This window comes from Pristiophorus japonicus, chromosome 21 (assembly GCF_044704955.1).
Source record: "Pristiophorus japonicus isolate sPriJap1 chromosome 21, sPriJap1.hap1, whole genome shotgun sequence".
Taxonomy (NCBI): domain Eukaryota; kingdom Metazoa; phylum Chordata; class Chondrichthyes; family Pristiophoridae; genus Pristiophorus; species Pristiophorus japonicus.
In genome coordinates, this window is record NC_091997.1 from 69,982,306 (window position 1) to 70,003,519 (window position 21,214).

Consider the following 21,214-nt stretch of genomic DNA (forward strand, 5'->3'; position numbering starts at 1 on the left):
AAAATTTGACACCGAGCCACATAAGAAGAAATTACAGCAGCCTTGGTCAAAGAGGTAGGTTTTAAGGAGCGTCTTGAAGGAGGAAAGAGAGGTAGAGAGGCGGAGAGGTTTAGGGAGGGAGTTCCAGAGCTTGGGGCCCAGGCAACAGAAGGCACGGCCACCGATAGTTGAGCGATTATAATCAGGGTTGCTCAAGACGACAATGTGAGGAGTGCAGACATCTCGGGGTGGGGGTGGGGGGGGGGGAAGGGGGAGGTTATGGGACTGGAGGAGATTACAGTGATAGGAAGGGGTGAGGGCCATGGAGGGATTTGTAAACCAGGGGACAGAATCTTAAAATTAGAGCCAGGCCGTTCAAGAGTGAAATCAGGAATTGCTTTTTCACACTCAGAAATCTGGAGTTCTCTCTTCCAAAAGGCTGTGGATGCTGGGCCAATTGGAACTTTCAAGACTGAGATGGAGAGATTTTTGTTGGGTAAGGGAATCAAGGGCTATGGAGCTGAGCTGCAGATCATACGTGATCTCATTGAATGGTGGAACAGGCTCGAGGGGCTGAATGGCCTCCTCCTGTTCCTTTGGCCCTAGACCAACTTGTTGAGCTTTTTCACTTGTTGCAAAGTTCATTCTACGACCCAGCAGGCGGTCCTGTTATAGATTTCGACATCTCTGGGAGCTCCGCGTTGGAGAGACGGAGCTCCGCGGTGGAGGGATGGAGCTCCGCGCCGGAGGAACGGAGCTCCGTGCAGGAGGTACGGAGCTCCGCGTCAGAGGGACAGAGTTCCAAATATGACTGAGAGCTTCACCTATGATACACGAAGCTCCTTGTATGACTTAGAATTCCACCTGCGATTGAGGGCTCCATGCATGATTTAGGCAGCCGGGATTATTCTGCTTGAACTCTTTTTTTTTTGGTCTGGTTTATTGATTGGTAGAACCAGAATGTCTTGCAGTAGTGTTTCTGAGCCCTCCATCCTTGAATGTCACTATTCCAGACTCCGTTTTAATCTTCTTTTCTTGTCTCCCAAGCAACATTCAAAGGAATCTTCAGAGTATTTCAGCTCATCACTTTAAAGGCAATTTAGCTCTGGTTTGTACAGAGTGCTGATGAAAGGATGGGTTTGCAATCGATGTGCTACTCTGAATAGGAGCCATTCAATGTATTTGTTTCAGGATTGTTTTTCAGAATTCAAAAGGCTCTGAATGTGAAGACAAATCAATAGTCTCTGCAGATAATATTGTGACAATTCAATTTAGGGCAGAGTGGGGCTCAGAAATAAGGTTACAGTAAATGAAAGGTTGAGTCCAACTTGGTTTTGTATCAGCCTCATAAGGTATAATTGTCAGAGCAAATCCCCTGGGAGGACAGACGCACCAACGTCAGTGTCCTCGACCTGGCCAACATCCCCAGCATCGAAGCACTGACCACACTCGAGCAGCTCCGCTGGGCGGGCCACATTGTCCGCATGCCTGACACAAGACTCCCAAAGCAAGTGCTCTACTCGGAACTCCTACACGGCAAGCGAGCCCCAGGTGGGCAGAGGAAACGCTTCAAGGACACCCTCAAAGCCTCCTTGATAAAGTGCAACATCCCCACCGGCACCTGGGAGTCCCTGGCCCAAGGCCGCCCTAAGTGGAGGAAGAGCATCCGGGAGGGCGCTGAGCACCTCGAGTCTCTTCTTCGAAATAGTGCCGTGGGATTTTTTTACTTCCGGCTGAGAGAGCAGACGGGGCCTCGGTTTAACGTCTTGTCCGAAAGACGGCACCTCCGACAGTGCAGCGCTCCCTCTTGCTGTGCTCAAGTTGGCTTCGGCATTTCCTACATTGCAACAGTGACTACACTCCAAAAGTATTTTACTGGTTGTAAGGCGCTTTGGGACAGGCCTGAGGACATGCAAGGCGCTATAGAAATGCAGGTTCTTTCTTGTTCTTTAACATTGCTGTGATGCAGATACAGCTTCACGGCAATGTTAAAGTTAGGGTGTAAATGCATTGTGAGCTGTTGCAATCTTAAATACCACTCCACTAACAGTTTGGTTTAATGTAATGTCACAGTGAGAGGAATGGACCATTATTGACTGGGTGCGATAGTGAAACTGCCATCTCTTCAATATTCAACACAGTCAAAGGAACTACTTCATTCATGGCAGTTGCTTAATTGGGAAGGCCATTGTTGAATATTTGATGTGGCAATTCCCGGTAGAGAATGAAAGGGGGATGTAGTGTTTGCTGGCCTATTGATTTCAATTCCAAGGATTCAGATGTATATTCATGGGGATTAATGATTTGTGTGCAAACGTGTGAAAGGGGCGAAAAAAGTGCTGAGGATGTTCGGCAAGCATTGCCCCTACAGGCGGAGACCCCTCGCACGCCTCGGAGCGTCGCCGTGCGGCAATGCACAGGCTGCAGTATAACTCTGGAGTCGGCTCAGTCAGTCACCTGATCTTCACAAGACTCAATAACACCCCAGCCAGTTGGGCCCAGGTCATCCGAGTCTCGTCGCCGAGAGCATGCAGAAGCCAAGCGCAGGCAGCGGAAGGAGCGTGCGGCAAACCAGACTCCCCACCCACCCTTTCCTCCTGTCCCACCTGTCCAGTCACCCTGAGAACTCACTTTTAGAGTGGAAGCAAGTCTTCCTCGATTTCGAGGGACTGCCTGTGATGATGAGGTTATCTACGATGAGGTATGCAGTTGTGAGCCTAGTGGATGAACAGGTAATGTGTCGTGTGATTGCCAAACTTTGTTAGTAAACCAACTAGTTCTTAATTGCAAGGTGTTGCTATGAATTCTTAAGCAAAGAACCCATGAAGCAAATACATTACACCAGAGGTAAAAGAGCAGGGTGTAACCCACTGCGGACCCAACTCTTTCCCCCATCTGCTGTTATTTCTAGTATTACCCACCATCTTTAACGTATCCAAAAGGCATTATGTTTCTGACCAGGTTTCTGTGCTGCTCACAGCAGTCAGAGGGGTCTTGACTCACCGTGCCGATGTCGACCAAGGAAAATTAACAAATCAACACGGTGTGGAATTTATTGCAAGACATTCTTACATCTGTTGGACACTGCATGCCTCCGCGAGTGAATTACAGGGCAATAATCCAATTGAGGGGTTCAGACGTGTTGAACTGCAAGGGCATTTAGTGCGTGCAGTCGGAGTCCTGGGTTTGGGTTACACCTTCAATTCACTTCAAGATTTCTCGTCCTATCAGGAACATGAGCATTGTCAATCTCCCTTGGAAATCCCCTACTCTCTTAGTCTTCCCTTCCCCCTGCCCCCCAACTACAATCTCTTAAAACTCCATTCTGGCAGCACCTGACCGATATTTCTCGAGTTGCCTATAAAAAGAAAGACTTAGAAACGTAGAAATTTACAGCGCAGAAGGAGGCCATTTTGGCCCATCGTGTCCGCGTCGGCCGACAAAGAGCCGCACGGCCCTCGGTCAGTTACATATAAACCTATGAACAACGACGGAAAAGCAAAGAGCACCCAGCCCAACCAGTCCGCCCCACACAACTCCAACACCCCTTATACTAAAAACATCTACATTCCACCCCAACCGGACCCATGCATTCATATAGCGCCTTTCACGACCACCGGTCATCTCAAAGCGCTTTACAGCCAATGAAGTACTTTTGAGGTGTAGTCACTGTTGCAATGTGGGAAACGCGGCAGCCAATTTGTGCACAGCAAGCTCCCACAATCAACATAACAAAAAGACAGATGATCTGGTCATTGTCACATTGCTGTTTATGGGAGCTTGACGAGAAAAGTAATTTTGTCCAGTGACGTTATCTTATTAATCGAAACACAAGGTAAAATCGCAAACAGTCTGAGGCTCCGGTCCATCAGACTCTGCCTAAATTCAGGTGTAGAAGACTTTTTTTTATTCATTCATTCATGGGATGTAGGTTTCGCTGGCATGGCCGGCATTTATTGCACACAGCAAACTCCCACAAGCAGCAATGAGATAATGACCAGTTAATATGTTTTTAGCAGTGTTGATTGATATATAACTATTGGCCCGAGGACACTGGGGAGAATTCTTCTACAGATCTTTTACATCCACCTGAGAAGGCAGACGGGGCCTTGGTTTAACGTCTCATCCGAAAGACGGCCCCTCCGCCAGTGCAGCTCTCCCTCAGTACTGCCCCTCCGACAGTGCGGCACTCCCTCAGTACTGCCCCTCCGACAGTGCGGCACTCCCTCAGTACTGCCCCTCCGACAGTGCGGCGCTCCCTCAGTACTGCCCCTCCGACAGTGCGGCGCTCCCTCAGTACTGCCCCTCCGACAGTGCGGCGCTCCCTCAGTACTGCCCCTCCGACAGTGCGGCACTCCCTCAGCACTGCCCCTCCGACAGTGCGGCACTCCCTCAGCACTGCCCCTCCGACAGTGCGGCGCTCCCTTTTGCTGAGCGCAATTTGGTTGCTGCGCTTCCCACTTTACAACAGTGACTACACTTCAAAAAAAGTACCTCATTGTCGGCAAAGCGCTTTGGGGCGTCCTGTGTTCGAAGCAGCGCTATATAAATGCAAGTCTTTATATTACTAGCGTGTGTCGTTTTGAATGTCGCTTTGCCGTTGATAAAAGTTTATTCGCTGTTGATTCACAATTATATGCAGCAGTGAGGATCAAAAAATGAGTCTGAGCAGTTGCTAAATGCGAAAGTGATTCTTTGAGCCAGATTGGTTCTCCTTTGACCTTGAGGCTAAAGGAAGGCAGCTGCCATTTTGTGAATCCAATTACTGTAATTCTCGTTTGCCTTTTCTGTCCGTGTTACTGTCATTGCAGTGTTGATGGTATTTGTCAAGATAAATTGGATTGATTTGGTTAAAGTCATGAAACAAATAGGCTGCAAATGCAGTCAATTGACAAAATATTAAGACAGCGCGATTCGGAAACGGTTCTTGTGATTTGCTAGTTATTTTATGTCTCTTAAAGTGGATGTGACAGTATGCAAACAAGATGCAAATGCAATTACTGTCCGGACAAAGGGAGATACAGGGCAGATTTTCCTATGTCCGTGCCTCTCATTGGGCAGATTGGGGGCAGCGAACCCGGGGAAAGTCAGTCGGGAGGAGACGATGTCTGTTATGGAGTTGTTCTGAATTTAGGTCTATAAATTTAAAAGGTACCTTACAGGTGTCCGATCCTCCTGCCCCCAAGTTTCCTGAATTTGCAATCCCCCACCCCCCGCCCCGCTCCAATACACCCAGGTAAATCTGACCATCATTCTTTTCTGTAATAAGCAATTCTCACCAGTTTTCTTTGCCTTTTTTTCTCCCCTCCCTCCCTTTCCTGAAGGCACTGACTCCTCACTGGAGGACTGTTCCAAGGGTGGTGTTCATGCTCCCGTGTCTTCCGTCCCATGTATGAGTGTTGGCGGTGAGTGCCAGCTGGCTGTTTGACTGTAGATGGCTTCACAGCCAACTCTTTCCCACGGGTCATACACACAGACGTAGAGACCAAGGCACACAGACATGGGCACACAGACAGACATAGACACACAGACGCACTCAGGCAGACATGGTCAGACAGACACACAGTGACAGAGACACAGACATACAGACATGCAGCGACACACTCACTCAGACACGGAGACAGACACGATCAGACAGGCGCACAGTCAGAGAGACACACAGTGACAGAGACAGATACGCGGACACACAGATACGCAGAGACACACACACTCAGACACAGACACACACACAGAGACAGACACAGAGACAAACACACTCAGACACACACAGATCAGACGGACACACACACAGACACACATGCCCTGCCGGGGTTGCTAGTTGTCGATCGGGAGCAGGGGCCCTGGTCAATTATAACCCAGGGTGCTGTGACCAGTTACAACACTGGTTAATTAGCGACTGTGTTTAATTGGGCTGTGCAGAGTGGCTGGATGGTTCCCCGGCTTTGGCCTTCACGTGGAGTGAAGGCAGGTCTGAACACACGGTGTCGGGGTGAAAATGGAATCTCCCTAAGACACCAGTTTGGATTGGCTCCATCTGTTGATGCTATGCCATCAGCCCCCGAGCAATCAACCCACAGACAGAAACATCTGACTTGCTAATTTGCCACAGCTCACTTCAATCTTGGTTTCATTAACACTCGGACAGATTGTATTTTCACACAGACGTCCTTGGAGAGCAGCTTTCCTCCTGCGAAGAGAGTTAAGAGCCCTGTGTGTACAATGTGCCAAGTGTTGAGATAGATGTGTGCTCTAATGATTACTAATAACGAGGCAGAGAAATGAGATGCTCAGAACCCAGCAGTATTGGATGATGAAGTTTCACACTCATTAGTAAAAACAGCAGTCAAGGCCTCACTGGAGAATTAAGGACAATATTTAACGGGGATTATAATTAAGAGAAAAATAAAAATACTGAGGCTTGGCAAAAAATATAAACAGGAAATACAAGAATAACAACTTGCATTTATATAGCGCCTTTAACGTGGTAAAACATCTCAAGGTGCTTCACAGGAGCGTTATCAAACAAAATTTGACACCAAGCCACATACGGCGCTATTAGGACAAGTGACCAACAGCTTGGTCAGAGAGGTAGGTTTTAAGGAGCGTCTTAAAGAAGGAGAGAGAGGTAGAGAGGTGTAATGTGTGCTCCTGTAGGTATTCTCATAGGTTTGTTGAGTGGGAGACAATCACGGCCTTCCGCGAGAGGTGGGCGCCAGAGGGACTGGAGTGCATCATCACCCCCGGCAACCAAATTTTAATTTGAACCATTATTGTTAAAAAATTAATTTGTTTAAAATGTCGGCTTTAGTGCCCCTTTAACAAGGGGGCATTTGATTTACTCGGAACTCCTTCGTGGCAAGCGAGCCAAAGGTGGGCAGAGGAAACGTTACAGGGACACCCTCAAAGCCTCCCTGATAAAGTGCGACATCCCCACCGACACCTGGGAGTCCCTGGCCAAAGACCGCCCTAAGTGTAGGAAGTGCATCCGGGAGGGCGCTGAGCACCTCGAGTCTCGTCGCCGAGAGCATGCAGAAATCAAGCGCAGGCAGCGGAAGGAACGTGCGGCAAACCAGTCCCACCCACCCCTTCCCTCAACGACTATCTGTCCCACCTGTGACAGGGACTGTGGTTCTCGTATTGGACTGTTCAGCCACCTAAGAACTCATTTTAAGAGTGGAAACAAGTCTTCCTCGATTCCGAGGGACTGCCCGTGATGGTGATGATGAAAATAGTTGTAGAGCTGTTGTGGGAGTGGCTTAGCCAGTCACGTGATGTTCACCAGACTCAATAAAACCCCGGCCCGTTGGGTTCGGGGGATCCACGATGGGGCAGATGGTTGTCAGACTGGTGGATGAACTAGTAATGTGTAGTGTGATTGTGAAACCTTTTGCTAATAAACCAACTAGTTCTTAATAGTAATGTGTTGCTATGAATTCTTAAACAAAACAAATACATTACACCAGAATATGGCGGGGGGGGGGCTGATCAGGAAGGCCAATGGAATCTTGGTCTTTATTGCAAAGGGGATGGAGTATAAAAGCAGGGAAGTCTTGCTACAGTTATACAGGGTATTGGTGAGGCCACACCTGGAATACTGCGTGCAGTTTTGGTTTCCATATTTACGAAAGGGACATACTTGCTTTAAACGCAGTTCAAAGAAGGTTCACTCGGTTGATTCCGGAGATGAGGGGGTTGACTTATGAGGAAAGGTGGAGGAGGTTGGGCCTCTACTCATTGGAGTTCGGAAGAATGAGAGGCGATCTTATCGAAATGTATAAGATTATGAGGGGGCTTGACAAGGTGGATGCAGAGAGGATGTTTCCGCTGATGGGGGAGACTAGAACTAGAGGGCACGAGCTTAGAATAAGGGGCCACCCATTTAAAACTGAGATGAGGAGAAATTTCTTCTCACAGAGGGTTGTAAATCTGTGGAATTCGCTGTCTCAGAGAGCTGTGGAAGCTGGGACATTGAATAAATTTAAGACAGAAATAGACAGTTTCTTAATCGATAAAGGAATAAGGGGTTATGGGGAGCGGGCAGGGAAGTGGAGCTGAGTCCATGATCAGATCAGCCATGATCGCATTAAATAGTGGAGCAGGCTCGAGGGGCCGTATGGCCTATTCCTGCTCCTATTTCTTACGTTCTTATGTTCTCATGTATGGCAGTGGCTTACAAGGCAGTAAAAGGGGTTCAGAATGCATCGTAAAGTGTGAGAGTGCAGCTTGAGTAACTCGTTCATGAAGATTGAGGTTGGAATTACAAGCAGTAATTCACTGTCAAGTATCCAGCTTTTATACACTATGGGGAATAGCTCACCTTTTAACTGCCTGCCATAACTTCACTCTGCCTTACGGCTCCTCTGAGTATTGAGTCGTGATATATAGGATCTTGCACAGTACCGAGTGAGTGTGGATGGTGAATCGTCAAGGGGCTCACTGCCCTCTATGTAATATATGGAGGATATCCTACTGGTGATAATGTGTGCCGGGATTTTCAAAGTTGTGCAAGTCCCATCAATCACAAGCGTGAGTGTGTTCTGATTTGACTTTTGCCCGGGAGCAAGAAGCACAGAGCTCACTATGTTGAAGCTACGAAGTTATGCTGTGCGAGTTTTATCGTATGAAAAAGAAAGACTTGCATTTATATAGCGCCTTTCACGACCACCGGACGTCCCAAAAGCGTTTCACAGCCAATGAAGCACTTTTGAAATGCAGTCAGTGTTGTAACTTAGGAAAGCTTAAAGTGTTTGTAGGAAATGCCACTCGCCACGATATCACCAAAGGTGTTAACCTGTCTGTCAGATGTTGGGCCGTGAGTTGCGGCACCCCCCTAGGGGTGTGCATGAGGTGCACACACACCCGTAAGGGCCACACAGGTTCCGGGTTTAGGCATGGCGCTGCGCACGCGCAGAAACCCGGAACTCGTGATCTGTGAAGAATTCTCGTGACTGACCGCACGCATCCCCCGGGATAAGGGCCTCCGCGTGTGGCGAGTGGGGTTGTTTCCCCCAACTTCGACCCAGTGAATGTCCGTGAAATTCTTACACCTGGTAAAAGCAGGAATGCAAGGTGTGCTTTTACCAGCATAAGAAAGAATTTATATAGCGCCTTTCACGACCACCGGACGTCTCAAAGTGCTTTACAGCCAATGAAGTACTTTTGGAGTGTAGTCACTGTTGTAATGTGGGAAACGCAGCAGCCAATTTGCGCACAGCAAGCTCCCACACACAGCAATGTGATAATGACCGGATAAACTGTTTTTAGTGATGTTGATTGAGGGATACATATTGGCCAGGACACCGGGGATAACTCCCCTGCTCTTCTTCGAAATAGCGCCATGGGATCTTTTACGTCCACCTGAAAGGGCAGACGGGGTCGCGATTTAACGGCACCTCTGACAGTGCAGCACTCCCTCAGCATTGCATTGGGATTGTCAGCCTAGATTTATGTGCTGAAGTTCCTGCAGAGTTACATTTTGATGTTTTTAGTATACGTTGTAATGTATGCACTGCGAGTATGCTCACGGGTTTGTAGAGCTGTTGAGGTGGGAGTGGCTTAGTCAGTCACGTGATGTTCACAAGACTCAATAAAACCCCAGCCAGTTGGGTTCGGGGGATCCACGATGGGGCAGGTGGTTGTGAGCCTGGTGGATGAACTGGTAATGTGTAGTGTGATTGTTAAACCTTTTGCAAATAAACCAACTAGTTCTTAATAGCAATGTGTTGCTATGGATTCTTAAGCAAAGAACCCATGAAGCAAATACATTACACACCTTTTCGCAGCTTTTATGCGGCAGAATTGTAGCCAGTTATTGGCTGGTTACTGTATTGGAAAGGCAATCACTACAGATGGTCCCCAAAATCCCTGAGAAGATTAACAATTGCTGCAGAAGAATCATTGAGGAATTATCCAAAGTTGGCATTCTGAACATTCTCGGGCCGCTCTATCTGCTTGTAATAATTGCTCCTGTCCGGTGCATTACGATAACTTCACACTGATTCATACGCTTAATAAAATACAGTGCTCTGGGTAACGTGATCACGTGTTGTGTGCAGGCCCTTTGCAAATCTTTGCTTTTCTTCCACAAAAGCTGTGGGCTGCCTTTAATTATTCAGAAGGCTCGGGATGGGATTCCCATGTGACCCTGATTTGATTATATTTTTGGTTGACTGCCCCGTAGCAGTGAAGAATATTCTACTTTTGTGCGTAATTGTTTTTGTGGCCCTGGGTCGATGACCTAAAACCGCTGTTTGTTGAAATTCTCCGCGAGGAGAGGTTGCTGGTGGCAAACACCTCGGAAATCTAAATGTCATCGAGCTCGGAAGCCGTGATCATATTGATCCAAAGCGGGACAAGAAATTACTCGTAAGGAAGTGAGTTAATTGACGTCGTAAGCTCCATATTTAGTGACCATCTGTATTACCAAATGAGCATTGTGGGCATTTATTCCCTCTTGGATATTGGCAGCAAACGGGAGTTCTCCATGAATTAGTTCCCCAACATCGAAGCACTGACCACACTCGACCAGCTCCGTTGGGCAGGCCACATTGTCCACATGCCCGACACGAGACTCCCAAAGCAAGCGCTCTACTCGGAACTCCTACACGGCAAGCGAGCCCCAGGTGGGCAGAGGAAACATTTCAAGGACAACCTCAAAGCCTCCCTGATAAAGTGCAACATCCCCACGACACCTGGGAGTCCCTGGCCCAAAGACCGCCCTAATTGGAGGAAGAGCATCCGGGAGGGCGCTGAGCACCTCGAGTCTCGTCGCCGAGAGCATGCAGAAACCAAGCGCAGGCAGCGGAAGGAGCGTGCGGCAAACCAGTCCCACCCATCCCTTTCCCTCAACAACTATCTGTCCCACCTGTGACAGAGACTGTGGCTCTCGTATTGGACTGTACAGCCACCTGAGAACTCACTTTTGGAATGGAAGCAAGTCTTCCTCAATTTCGAGGGACTGCCTCTGATGATGATGAGCTTCAACTGTGACTACATTTCTAAGAGTGTTGGAGGCGCACAGATGATATATTTGACGACAGCACAGATAGAGCAAACGGATTCAATTTATTCCTTACCTCGTCTAATAATCTCAGGATATGGGGTCGGCCACTTAGGACTGAGACGAGGAGGAATTTCTTCACTCAGAGGGTGGTGAATCTTTGGAATTCTCTGCCCCAGAGGGCTCAGCCGGTGAGTATATTCAAGACTGAGAACGACAGATCTTTGGACACTAAAGGAATCAAGGGATATGGAGAATTGGGATAGTGCGGGAAATTGGAGTTGAGGTAGAAGTTCGGCCACGTTCTTATGGCAGTCGCATTGGAAGGGAAAGAAAGAACGGACTTGCGTTTATATAGCGCCTTTCTTGACCTCAGGCCTACCAAAGTTCTTTACAGCCAATGAAGTACTTTTTAATGTGTAGTCACTGTTGTAATGCATAAATGCAGTAGCCAATTTGCGCACAGCAAGCTCCCACAAACAACAATGTGATAATGACCAGATCATCTGTTTTAATAATTTTGGTAGAGGCATAAATGTTAGGCAGCACACTGGTGTAACCCCCCCCCCCCCCCGCTCTTCTTTTATAATAGTGCCATGGGATTTTTTAACGCCCACCTGAGAGAGCAGACGGGGCCTTGGTTTATCGTCTCATCCAAAAGACGGCACCTCCGACAGTGCGCCGCTCCCTCAGCACTGCACTGGGAGTGTCAGCCTAGATTTTTACGCTCAAGTCCCTGGAGTGGGACTTGAACCCACAACCTTCATGACTCAGAGGCGAGGGTGCTGCCCACTGAGCCCCGGCTGAGACCCAGCGCAACATTCCAAATTCAGCGCAGGGTCAGGGACAGGAAAACAAAGATCACTTTTGTTCGTAGAGGTTTGGAGACGGTTGGAGGGACTTTCAAGCAACGAGCCTGGGCTCTCGACGTGACATATTTGGAGTGGAATGTCAGTGCGGCTAATAGGATCAGGGCAGAAATCTGTGTAAGCCAAGTCCAGCAAGTCTGCAAACAACTGGTAGAAATAATGAGAACACTTGAGAAAGGACGGCAACGTCTATGAGTACACCATTGTGTTCTGTTTCTGAACTAGAGGGAGGGCGTTTTTATATTTTTTAATGCTTTTCTATTGTGGTATTTTCAAGTTTAAAAAAAACCAGTTGGAAGTTAGAATATTGTAGCATGACCATGTCAGTTAACCCTTTCTTATGTCAGTTATGGTCACAATGATGCTCTAAAATGGCATTAAATAATGGTTGTTGAGTGATTTTCCTGAATGTTATTTATTATGTGTAATATATTAAGCATCGTATATCTGTATGCCATTCCTGTCGACAAACCCTTACCTTCTGTTGTCACCTTTTTTGCATTATTAATTTGTATGTCCACATTTAGAATGGGAACTGCCTATGTAAACGGGTCACGCTGCAATTACACCCGTCTGCCAGTAGGGACGCTCCAGTGCTTCCATTTTGTGCCTCCCAGCTCCTCGCCCTGTGCTGGTGAGAGACCCCTATCGTCAAGGCATCTTCCCACGTGCAACACTATTAGAGATTGACTGATGTATAGGCTATCTCACGCCTCGGGAATCACAGCTGCTTGCTTGTGCAAGGTAGAGCAGATACAGAGAGAGTGTTTCCATTTGTGGGGCGGAGCATAACTAGAGGCCATCAATACAAGATGGTCACCCAGATATCCAATAGGGAATTCAGAAGGAACTTCTTTGCCCTCAAACAACATAACAAAAACAGGTTATCTGGTCATTATCACTTTGCTGTTTGTGCGAGCTTGCTGTGCGCAAATTGGCTGTCACATTTCTCACTTTACAACAGTGACTACACTCCAAAAGTATTTCATTGGCTGTAAAGCACTTTGAGATGTCCGGTGGTCGTGAAAGGCGCTATATAAATGGTAGCAAGTTCCTGTTGTCATTAGGTGAGAATGTGGAACTTGCTACCACAGGGAGTGGTTGAAGCGAATAGTATCGATGCATTTAAGGGGGAGGCATATGAGGGAGAAGGGAATAGAGGGTTATGCTGATGGAGTTAGATGAGGAAAGACGAGAGGAGGCTCAAGTGGAACATAAACGCCGGCATGGACCGTTTGGGCCGAATGGCCTGTTTCTGTGCCGTATATCCTGTGTAATCCTATATGTATTGCACTGACACCTCGTTGGTTTATCTCATCTTTTTCCATCTCCTTGGCTGTTTCCTGCACTAAGGGCCTTGGGTATTCACCGAGCTCATTCAATGGCTTGTTTGATTCACACTTCCCCCTCAGCCATTGATCCATCAAGGCCCCCTGAGAATTTTCCCAATCGTCACAGGCCCAATGCAGGCCTGAAAGCCAGGTCAATTCTCTCCATACCGCGTTTCTATGTTTCCCGAAGATACGAGTAACGACGGACAGAAAAGAACCTGTTAATCTGTGGAATTCGCTGCCTCAGAGAGTTGTGGAAGCTGGAACATTGAATAAATTTAAGACCGAACTAGACAGTTTTTTAAACGATAAGGGGATAAGGGGTTATGGGGAGCGGACGGGGAAGTGGAGTTGAGTCCATGATCAGATCAGCCATGATCTTATTGAATGGCGGAGCAGGCTCGAGGGGCCGTATGGCCGACTCCTGCTCCTATTTCTTATGTTCTTATGTAACCTTTTGGTCCATCCCGCTTGCCCCAATCGTGGTACCTTGCACATCTCTTCCCACCCCACCTGAAACCATGTGATCTGCTGAAAGAGGCGAAAAAAAGATAATTAAAAAAAACTATTATGTCTGTGATGTACTTATGAATGATCTCACGAGGCAATGTGTTGTGCTCAAACTGTAGTGACCTTGGTCCTTTATTCCAAACGCCAGTGTGAGGCACAAGCATGATGAGCAGCCTTTTGTACAGGGCCCTGCCACCAGGGCAGGACAGGAAACCCCGGTCTCCACCAGTTGCACCCTCTAGTGGTGCCAGCACGTGTATACACAGTGTAAACCTTATTGATAAACAAGTAAACAAGTCTCCATCTTATGCAACCACACAGTGGCTACACAGAGAGTATATCCATAGTCTGCATATACAACAAAAACCAGGGCCAATTTTGGAGTGGGGTGATAAAATCTGGGAAATTGCTCTCTGACCACACCTAGCTGATCGAAGTTCAGGAGATCATTCTGGCCTTGAATTCCCTGCAGTACCTACCCTTCTGTAAGAGGTGATCTCCGCCCCAGACACAAACAGGTCCAGCTCTCATTTGAAAGAATTCAGCCAATCCACATCCACCGCACAAGACCTAGAAACATAGAAGATAGGAGCAGTAGTAGGCCATTCGGCCCTTCGAGTCTGCACCGCCATTCAATATGACCATGGCTGATCCTCTATCTCAACACCATATTCCCGCTTTGTCCCCATACCCCTGATGCCTTTCGTTTTTAGAAATCTATCTATTTCCCTCTTAAATATATTCAGAAGGCAACTTGTTCCAGAGGTCCACTATTCTCTGGGAGAAGAAGAACAACAACAACTTTTATTTATATAGCACCTTTAATGTAGTAAAATGTCCCAAGGCGCTTCACAGCAATGTTATAAGACAAAGCAGATAAATTTGACACCGAGCCACATAGGAAGAAATCGCGGCAGATGAAAAGAGGTCAGTTTTAAGGAGCGTTTTGAAGGAGGACAGAGAGGCAGAGAGGCGGAGAGGTTTAGGCAGGGAGTTCCAGAGCTTGGGGCCCAGGCAACAGAAGGCACGGCCACCAATGGTGGAGTGATTATAATCAGGGATGCTCAAGTGGGCAGAATTTGAGGAGCGCAGACATCTCGAGGGGTTGTGAGGCTGGAGGAGATTAGAGATAGGGAGGGGGCGAGGCCATGGAAGGATTTGAAAACAAGGATGAGAATTTTGAAATCGAGGCGTTGATTAACTGGGAGCCAATGTAGGTCAGCGAGCACAGGGGGGTGATGGGTGAGTGAGGCTTGGTGCGAGTTAGGACATGGGGCAGTGAGCACAGGGGGTGATGGGTGAGCGGGGCTTGGTGCGAGTCAGGACACAGGGCAGCGAGCACAGGGGGTGATGGGTGAGCGGGGCTTGGTGCGAGTCAGGACATGGGGCAGTGAGCACAGGGGGTGATGGGTGCGCGGGACTTGGTGCGAGTTAGGACATGGGGCAGTGAGCACAGTGGGTGATGGGTGCCCGGGACTTGGTGCGAGTTAGGACATGGGGCAGTGAGCACAGGGGGGTGATGGGTGAGTGGGACTTGGTGCGAGTCAGGACACGGGGCAGCCGAGTTTTGGATGACCGCAGGTTTACGTAGGGTTAGAACGTGGGAGGCCAGCCAGGGTTGCGTTGGAATAGTCAAGTCAAGCATCTCCAAACATCGAAGCTAAGATCTGGCCTCATACAACTTCAAATTGTGACCCGCCCCCCCGCCCTCCCCCCACAATCCTCCCTACCCTATTTAATTGGAACAAAGTCTCCTGCAATCGGATGTGTTTATTTTCAGTGTCCTTTCACGCATCTGTTGGTGCAGTTACAGCTTTCAGTAATCGTTCTGGCAAGCTTTGACCTTGAGGCTCCTATTATGCGTGTGTGCACGGTTTATTATTCTCCTTTTCTACATGTTCGCTCGATACCAAAATGTTTCTGCAGATGAAGGTTATTATTAAGTAGTTGAGTCATAATTGAGGCTGACTCTAGGCATTTTAATGCATTCATCAGCAAGCCCTTTTATGTAAGAGGATAATCAAAGCATCGAAGTCTGTGGTGCGTTTTGAATTTAAACAGGAAGTTTTGATGTTTAAAGAGTAAATGTAGCTTCCAATGGATGATGTGCTCCAAGTCGTATATAACAGATCAGTGGGCTGTATTTAAATGGCTAGCGGCAATTGCGTGTATGAGAAGCCAACTTTCCCAATTCCCGACAAGACCTTGGGGCTGTTCCCCCTCCCTCCCAGCCTCGGGAGCTGGCTCCAGACACTGACCGAATGTGACGGTCCTGAGCTTGAAGTGCAGTCTCAGGCTGGAGACTGTTGGCATTGCCGCAGAGCCTGGAATGGAGATGAGAGCTGGTGATTGGGTTCCCCAAAGTAAGCTAACTCCCTGCCATGGTGAAAATAGGGACTCCCTCTAACATTCAATCACTAAACAGTGACCTATAATAAGAACATCAGAAATAAGAGCAGGAGTAGGCCATACGGCCTCTCGAGCCTGCTCCACCATTTAATAAGATCATGGCTGATCCGATCATGAACTCAGCTCCACTTCCCTGCCCGCTCCCCATAATCCTTTACTCCTTTATCGCTCAAAAATCTCCGCCTTAAATATATTCAGTGACCCAGCCTTCACAACTCTCTGGGGCAGAGAATTCCATCGATTTATAACCCTCTGAGAGAAGAAATTCCTCCTCATCTTCATTTTAAATGAGCGACTCCTTATTCTAAGACTAGGCCCCCTAGTTTTAGTTTACCCTTTGAGTGGAAATATCCTCTCTGCATCCACCTTGTCAAGCCCCCTCGTTATCTTATGTTTCGATAAGATCACCTCTCATTCTTCTGAACTCCAATGAGTAGAAGCCCAACCTGCTCAACCTTTCCTCATAAGTCAACCCCCTCATCTCCGGAATCAACCGAGTGAACCTTCTCCGAACAACCTCCAATGCAAGTATGTCCTTCCTTAAATACGGAGACCAAAACTGTACGCAGTACTCCAGGTGTGGCCTCACCATCTAGACTTATTCTTCGATGTTACAGTTAATGATATCTCAGTTTGTGAAGTAACATTATGGATTGCAGTATATGAGTAATGTGAGAGGGGACAGGTGGTGAGTGTCGCGTGCTCAGGAGGAACAGGGGATGTTGGACCCAACTTCTTCCTCTTAGGAGTCGAGGATGACTTGCTTCCACATTAATACGATTTCTCAGGTGACTGATGAGACCAATGCGGGACCTACAGTCTCTGTCACAGGTGGGGCAGCTGGTGGTTGGAGGGACGGGTGGGTGGGGGTGCTTGGGTTTCCGTGTGCTCCCGACGAAGAGACTCGAGGTGTTCAGTGCCTTCTCGGATCACTCAGGGCAGTCTTTGGCCAGGGACTCCCAGGTGTCGGTGGGGATGTTACATTTTTTTCAAAGAGGCTTTGAGGGTGTCCTCGAAGCGGTTTCTCTTTCTCGAGTCCCGTCGCCGAGAGCGTGCAGAAACCAAGCGCAGGCAGCGGAAGGAGCGTGCGGCAAACCAGTCCCGCCCACCCTTTCCCTCAACCACTGTCTGTCCCACCTGTGACAGAGACTGTAATTCCCGTATTGGACTGTACAGCCACCTGAGAACTCGCTTTTAGAGTGGAAGCAAATCTTCCTCGATTTCGAGGGACTGCCTATGATGGGACTCGCTTGCCGTGGTGGAGCTCGGAATAGCGCGCTTGTTTCGGGAGTCTAGTATCGAGCATGCCGACAATGTGGACCGTCCATCAGAGCTGGTCGAGCGTGGTCAATGCTTCCATGTTGGGGATGTTGGGCCTCTGGTTCCCCAAGCTCTCTCCCACTGGGGGTTTTCCTCGCCTCATGTCTGGGCCTGTTGTAGACTCATTGAGAGAGACTGGTCGCTGGGATTATCGTTGTATCTGCAACTACCACTGAATAAAACACTGGTGAGGCTTCAGCTGGAGTAGTGTGTCCAATTCTGGGCACCACACTTTAGGCAGGATGTGAAGGCCTTAGAGAGGGTGCAGAAAAGATTTACGAGAATGGTTCCAGGGGTGAGGGACTTCAGTTCCGTGGATAGACTGGAGAAGCTGGGGTTGTTCTCCGGAGCAGAGAAGGTTGAGAGGACATTTGATCGAGGTGTTCAAAATCATGAGGGGTCTGGACAGAGTGGATCGAGAGAAACTATTCCCATTGGTGGAAGGGTCGGGAACCAGAGGACACAGATTTAAGCGATCGGCAGAAGAACCAAAGGCGACATGAGGAAAAACTTTTTAATGCAGCGAGTGGTTAGGATCTGGAATGTGCTGCCTGAGAGGGTGGTGGAGGCAGACTCAATCGTGGCTTTCAAAAGGGAGTTGGATAAGTACCTGAAAGAAAAACATTTGAAGGCGTACGGGGAAAGGGCGGGGGAAGGGGACTGGCTGAGGTGCTCTTGCAGAGAGCCGGCACGGGCTCGACGGGCTGAATGGCGGCCTTCTGTGATTCTCTGATGGAAGAAGGCTAGCTAGGTGGTCTCTTTTTCCTCTCGCAATTCCATAGGATATACGGCACAGAATCAGGCCATTCGGCCCAACCAGTCCATGCCGGCGTTTATGTCCCACTCGAGCCTCCTCCCGTCTTTCCTCATCTAACTCAATCAGCATAACCCTCTATTCCCTTCTCCCCCATATACTTGTCCAGCCTCCCCTTAAATGCATCGATACTATTCGCCTCAACCACTCCCTGTGGCAGCGAGTTCCACATTCTCACCACTCTCTGGGGAAAGAAGTTCCTTCTGAATTCCCGATTTGATTTTTGGGTGACGATCTTATATCGATGGCTTGTAGTTTTGCTCTTGCCCACAAGTGGAAACGCGCTCGCTCTCTCTCTCTCTCTATCTGATTCCCCGGATATTAATAATTTTTTTCCCCACTGACTCAGGTGACGGAGACCCCCCCCGGAAAGGCTGACCCAAGGCTCACGTGCCCCACCAACGACTGGCCCGTCTCCAGACCGGGCAAGGAGGCCGTTAGCATCATCCTGCACGGAGCAACGGACCTGGCCGCCCTCAGCGACGGCTCTGTGCCGCAACCCTTCGTGACAGCGTGAGTATCGAGCTCTCCTGTTTGTGGACAGAGTGACGGAGAATGAACGGCTCTCTGTCAACAAACACTTCGCCTGGCAGGGACATGGTGAGTGGGCCCATGTGTAACAGGGTTACATTTTCTGATTGCCCCCCCCACCCCCACCAACTCCACGATGTCCTGCGCCAAATTACTAACCCATACTTTCCCAACGCTTAAAGGTTCATGCTGGGAATTCATCATTAACAACAACAACTTGTGTTTATATAGCGCCTTTAACGTGGTGAAACGTCCCAAGGTGCATCACAGGAGCATTATGTGATAAAAGATTTGACACCGAGCCGCATAAGGAGAAATTAGGGCAGGTGACCAAAAGCTTGGTCAAAGAGGTAGGTTTTAAGGAGCGTCTTCAAGGAGGAAAGAGAGGTTACATAAGAACATAAGAAATAGGAGCAGGAGTCGGCCATACAGCCCCTCGAGCCTGCTCCACCATTCAATACGATCATGACTGATCCGATCATGGACTCAGCTCCACTTCCCCGCCCGCTCCCCATCACCCCTTAATCCCGTATCGGTTAAGAAACCGTCTTAAATTTATTCAATGTCCCAGCTTCCGCAGCTCTCTGAGGCAGCGAATTCCACAGATTTACAACCCTCTGAGAGAAGAAATTCCTCCTCATCTCAGTTTTAAATGGGCGGCCCCTTATTCTAAGATTATGCCCTCTAGTTCTAGTCTCCCCCCCATCAGTGGAAACATCCTCTCTGCATCCAGCTTGTCGAGCCCTCTCATAATCTTATACGTTTCGATAAGATCACCTCTCATTCTTCTGAACTCCAATGAGCAGAGGCCCAACCTACTCAACCTTTCCTCATAAGTCAACCCCCTCATCCCCGGAATCAACCGAGTGAACCTTCTCTGAACTGCCTCCAAAGCAAGTATACCCTTTCGGCGGAGAGGTTTAGGGAGGGAGTAATGAAGGATTGGGAGTGTCCGAGATAGGAGCGATTAGAGGAAGAATGATGATAGGAGAGAACGGTCAGAGAGGGATAAAAAGAATCGGAAAGAGGGGTAAAAGTTGAAAAGTATTGAGAAGCTCGGGTCTGGAACGGCAGCCAAAGTGTGCGGGCGAGTGGCCGGGGGAAAAGTTCAGGGGGATACATAGGCCTATTGACGGGGAGGAAACTGCCCCACACCTCATGCTGGACACTGCCTGCATAATCGCTGCCCCACTCACAGCCCTGTGATCGCCTGGGAAAGGCACCAAGAAAAAACACAAGTTTCGAATTGATCAAAAAATTGTCGTGCCCGAATGTTACAATAAAATGTCACAATATATAATTCGTCAGCCCACAGCGGCAGACAAGCTGACCGCCTCGAAACAAGGACCGTAAATCCAACAAAAACTGTTCTTCCGTTGAAGTGATTGTCCCTCCACAGGTTCAGTGATCACAGGCACTGAACCCTGGTCTCCTGAATCCCAGAAGGTTTACAGGATCAGGGCACTTCGGTGTGTAGTTCCCTCCCTCCCTCTCTCGGTCGGTCGGTGTAGCTCTCTCCCTCTGTATCTAACCCCATGCTGTACCTGCCCTGGGAATGTTTGATGGGACAGTGTAGAGGGAGCTTTACTCTCTATCTAACCCCGTACTGTACCTGCCCTGGGAGTGTTTGATGGGACAGTGTGGAGGGAGCTTTACTCCCTATCTAACCCATGCTGTACCTGCCCTGGGAGTGTTTGATGGGACAGTGTAGAGGGAGCTTTACTCTGTAGCTAACCCGTGCTGTACCTGCCCTGGGAGTGTTTGATGGGACAGCGTAGAGGGAGCTTTACTCTGTATCTAACCCGCTGTACCTGCCCTGGGAGTGTTTGATGGGACAGTGTAGAGGGAGCTTTACTCTGTATCTAACCCGCTGTACCTGCCCTGGGAGTGTCTGATGGGACAGTGTAGAGGGAGCTTTACTCTGTATCTAACCTGTGCTGTACCTGCTCTGGGAGTGTCTGATGGGACAGTGTAGAGGGAGCTTTACTCTGTATCTAACCCGCTGTACCTGCCCTGGGAGTGTCTGATGGGACAGTGTAGAGGGAGCTTTACTCTGTATCTAACCCGCTGTACCTGCCCTGGGAGTGTCTGATGGGACAGTGTAGAGGGAGGTTTACTCTGTATTTAACCCATGCTGTACCTGCCCTGGGAGTGTTTGATGGGACAGTGTAGAGGGAGATTTACTCTGTATCTTACAGCACAGAAACAGGCCATTTCGCCCAACAGATCCTTGCCGGTGTATATGCTTCACACGATCCTCCTCCCACCCCTCTTATCTCACACTTTTAAGTATATCCTTCTATTCCTTTCTCCCTCATGTGTTTATCCACCTTCCCCTTAAAGGAATATAACATAAATGAACTTGAATAACATGCATCTCAAAATATAATGCAGCACATGAGAACTTTTTGATGGTGAAAAGCAGTCTTAACAAAGAGATCGGAAGAGAGTC

General features: G+C 48.5%; 1 protein-coding gene across 1 annotated transcript in view; it reads left to right on the forward strand.

Annotated features, from left to right (window-relative positions):
* The window catches only part of ccdc33 (coiled-coil domain containing 33), a 282,778-nt gene that overhangs the window by 56,319 nt on the left and 205,245 nt on the right, over positions 1–21,214 (forward strand). The window contains exon 4 of the mRNA XM_070863959.1: positions 18,581–18,744. Coding sequence (XP_070720060.1) covers positions 18,581–18,744 — 164 coding nt within the window. The remainder of the gene's footprint in view (positions 1–18,580; positions 18,745–21,214) is intronic.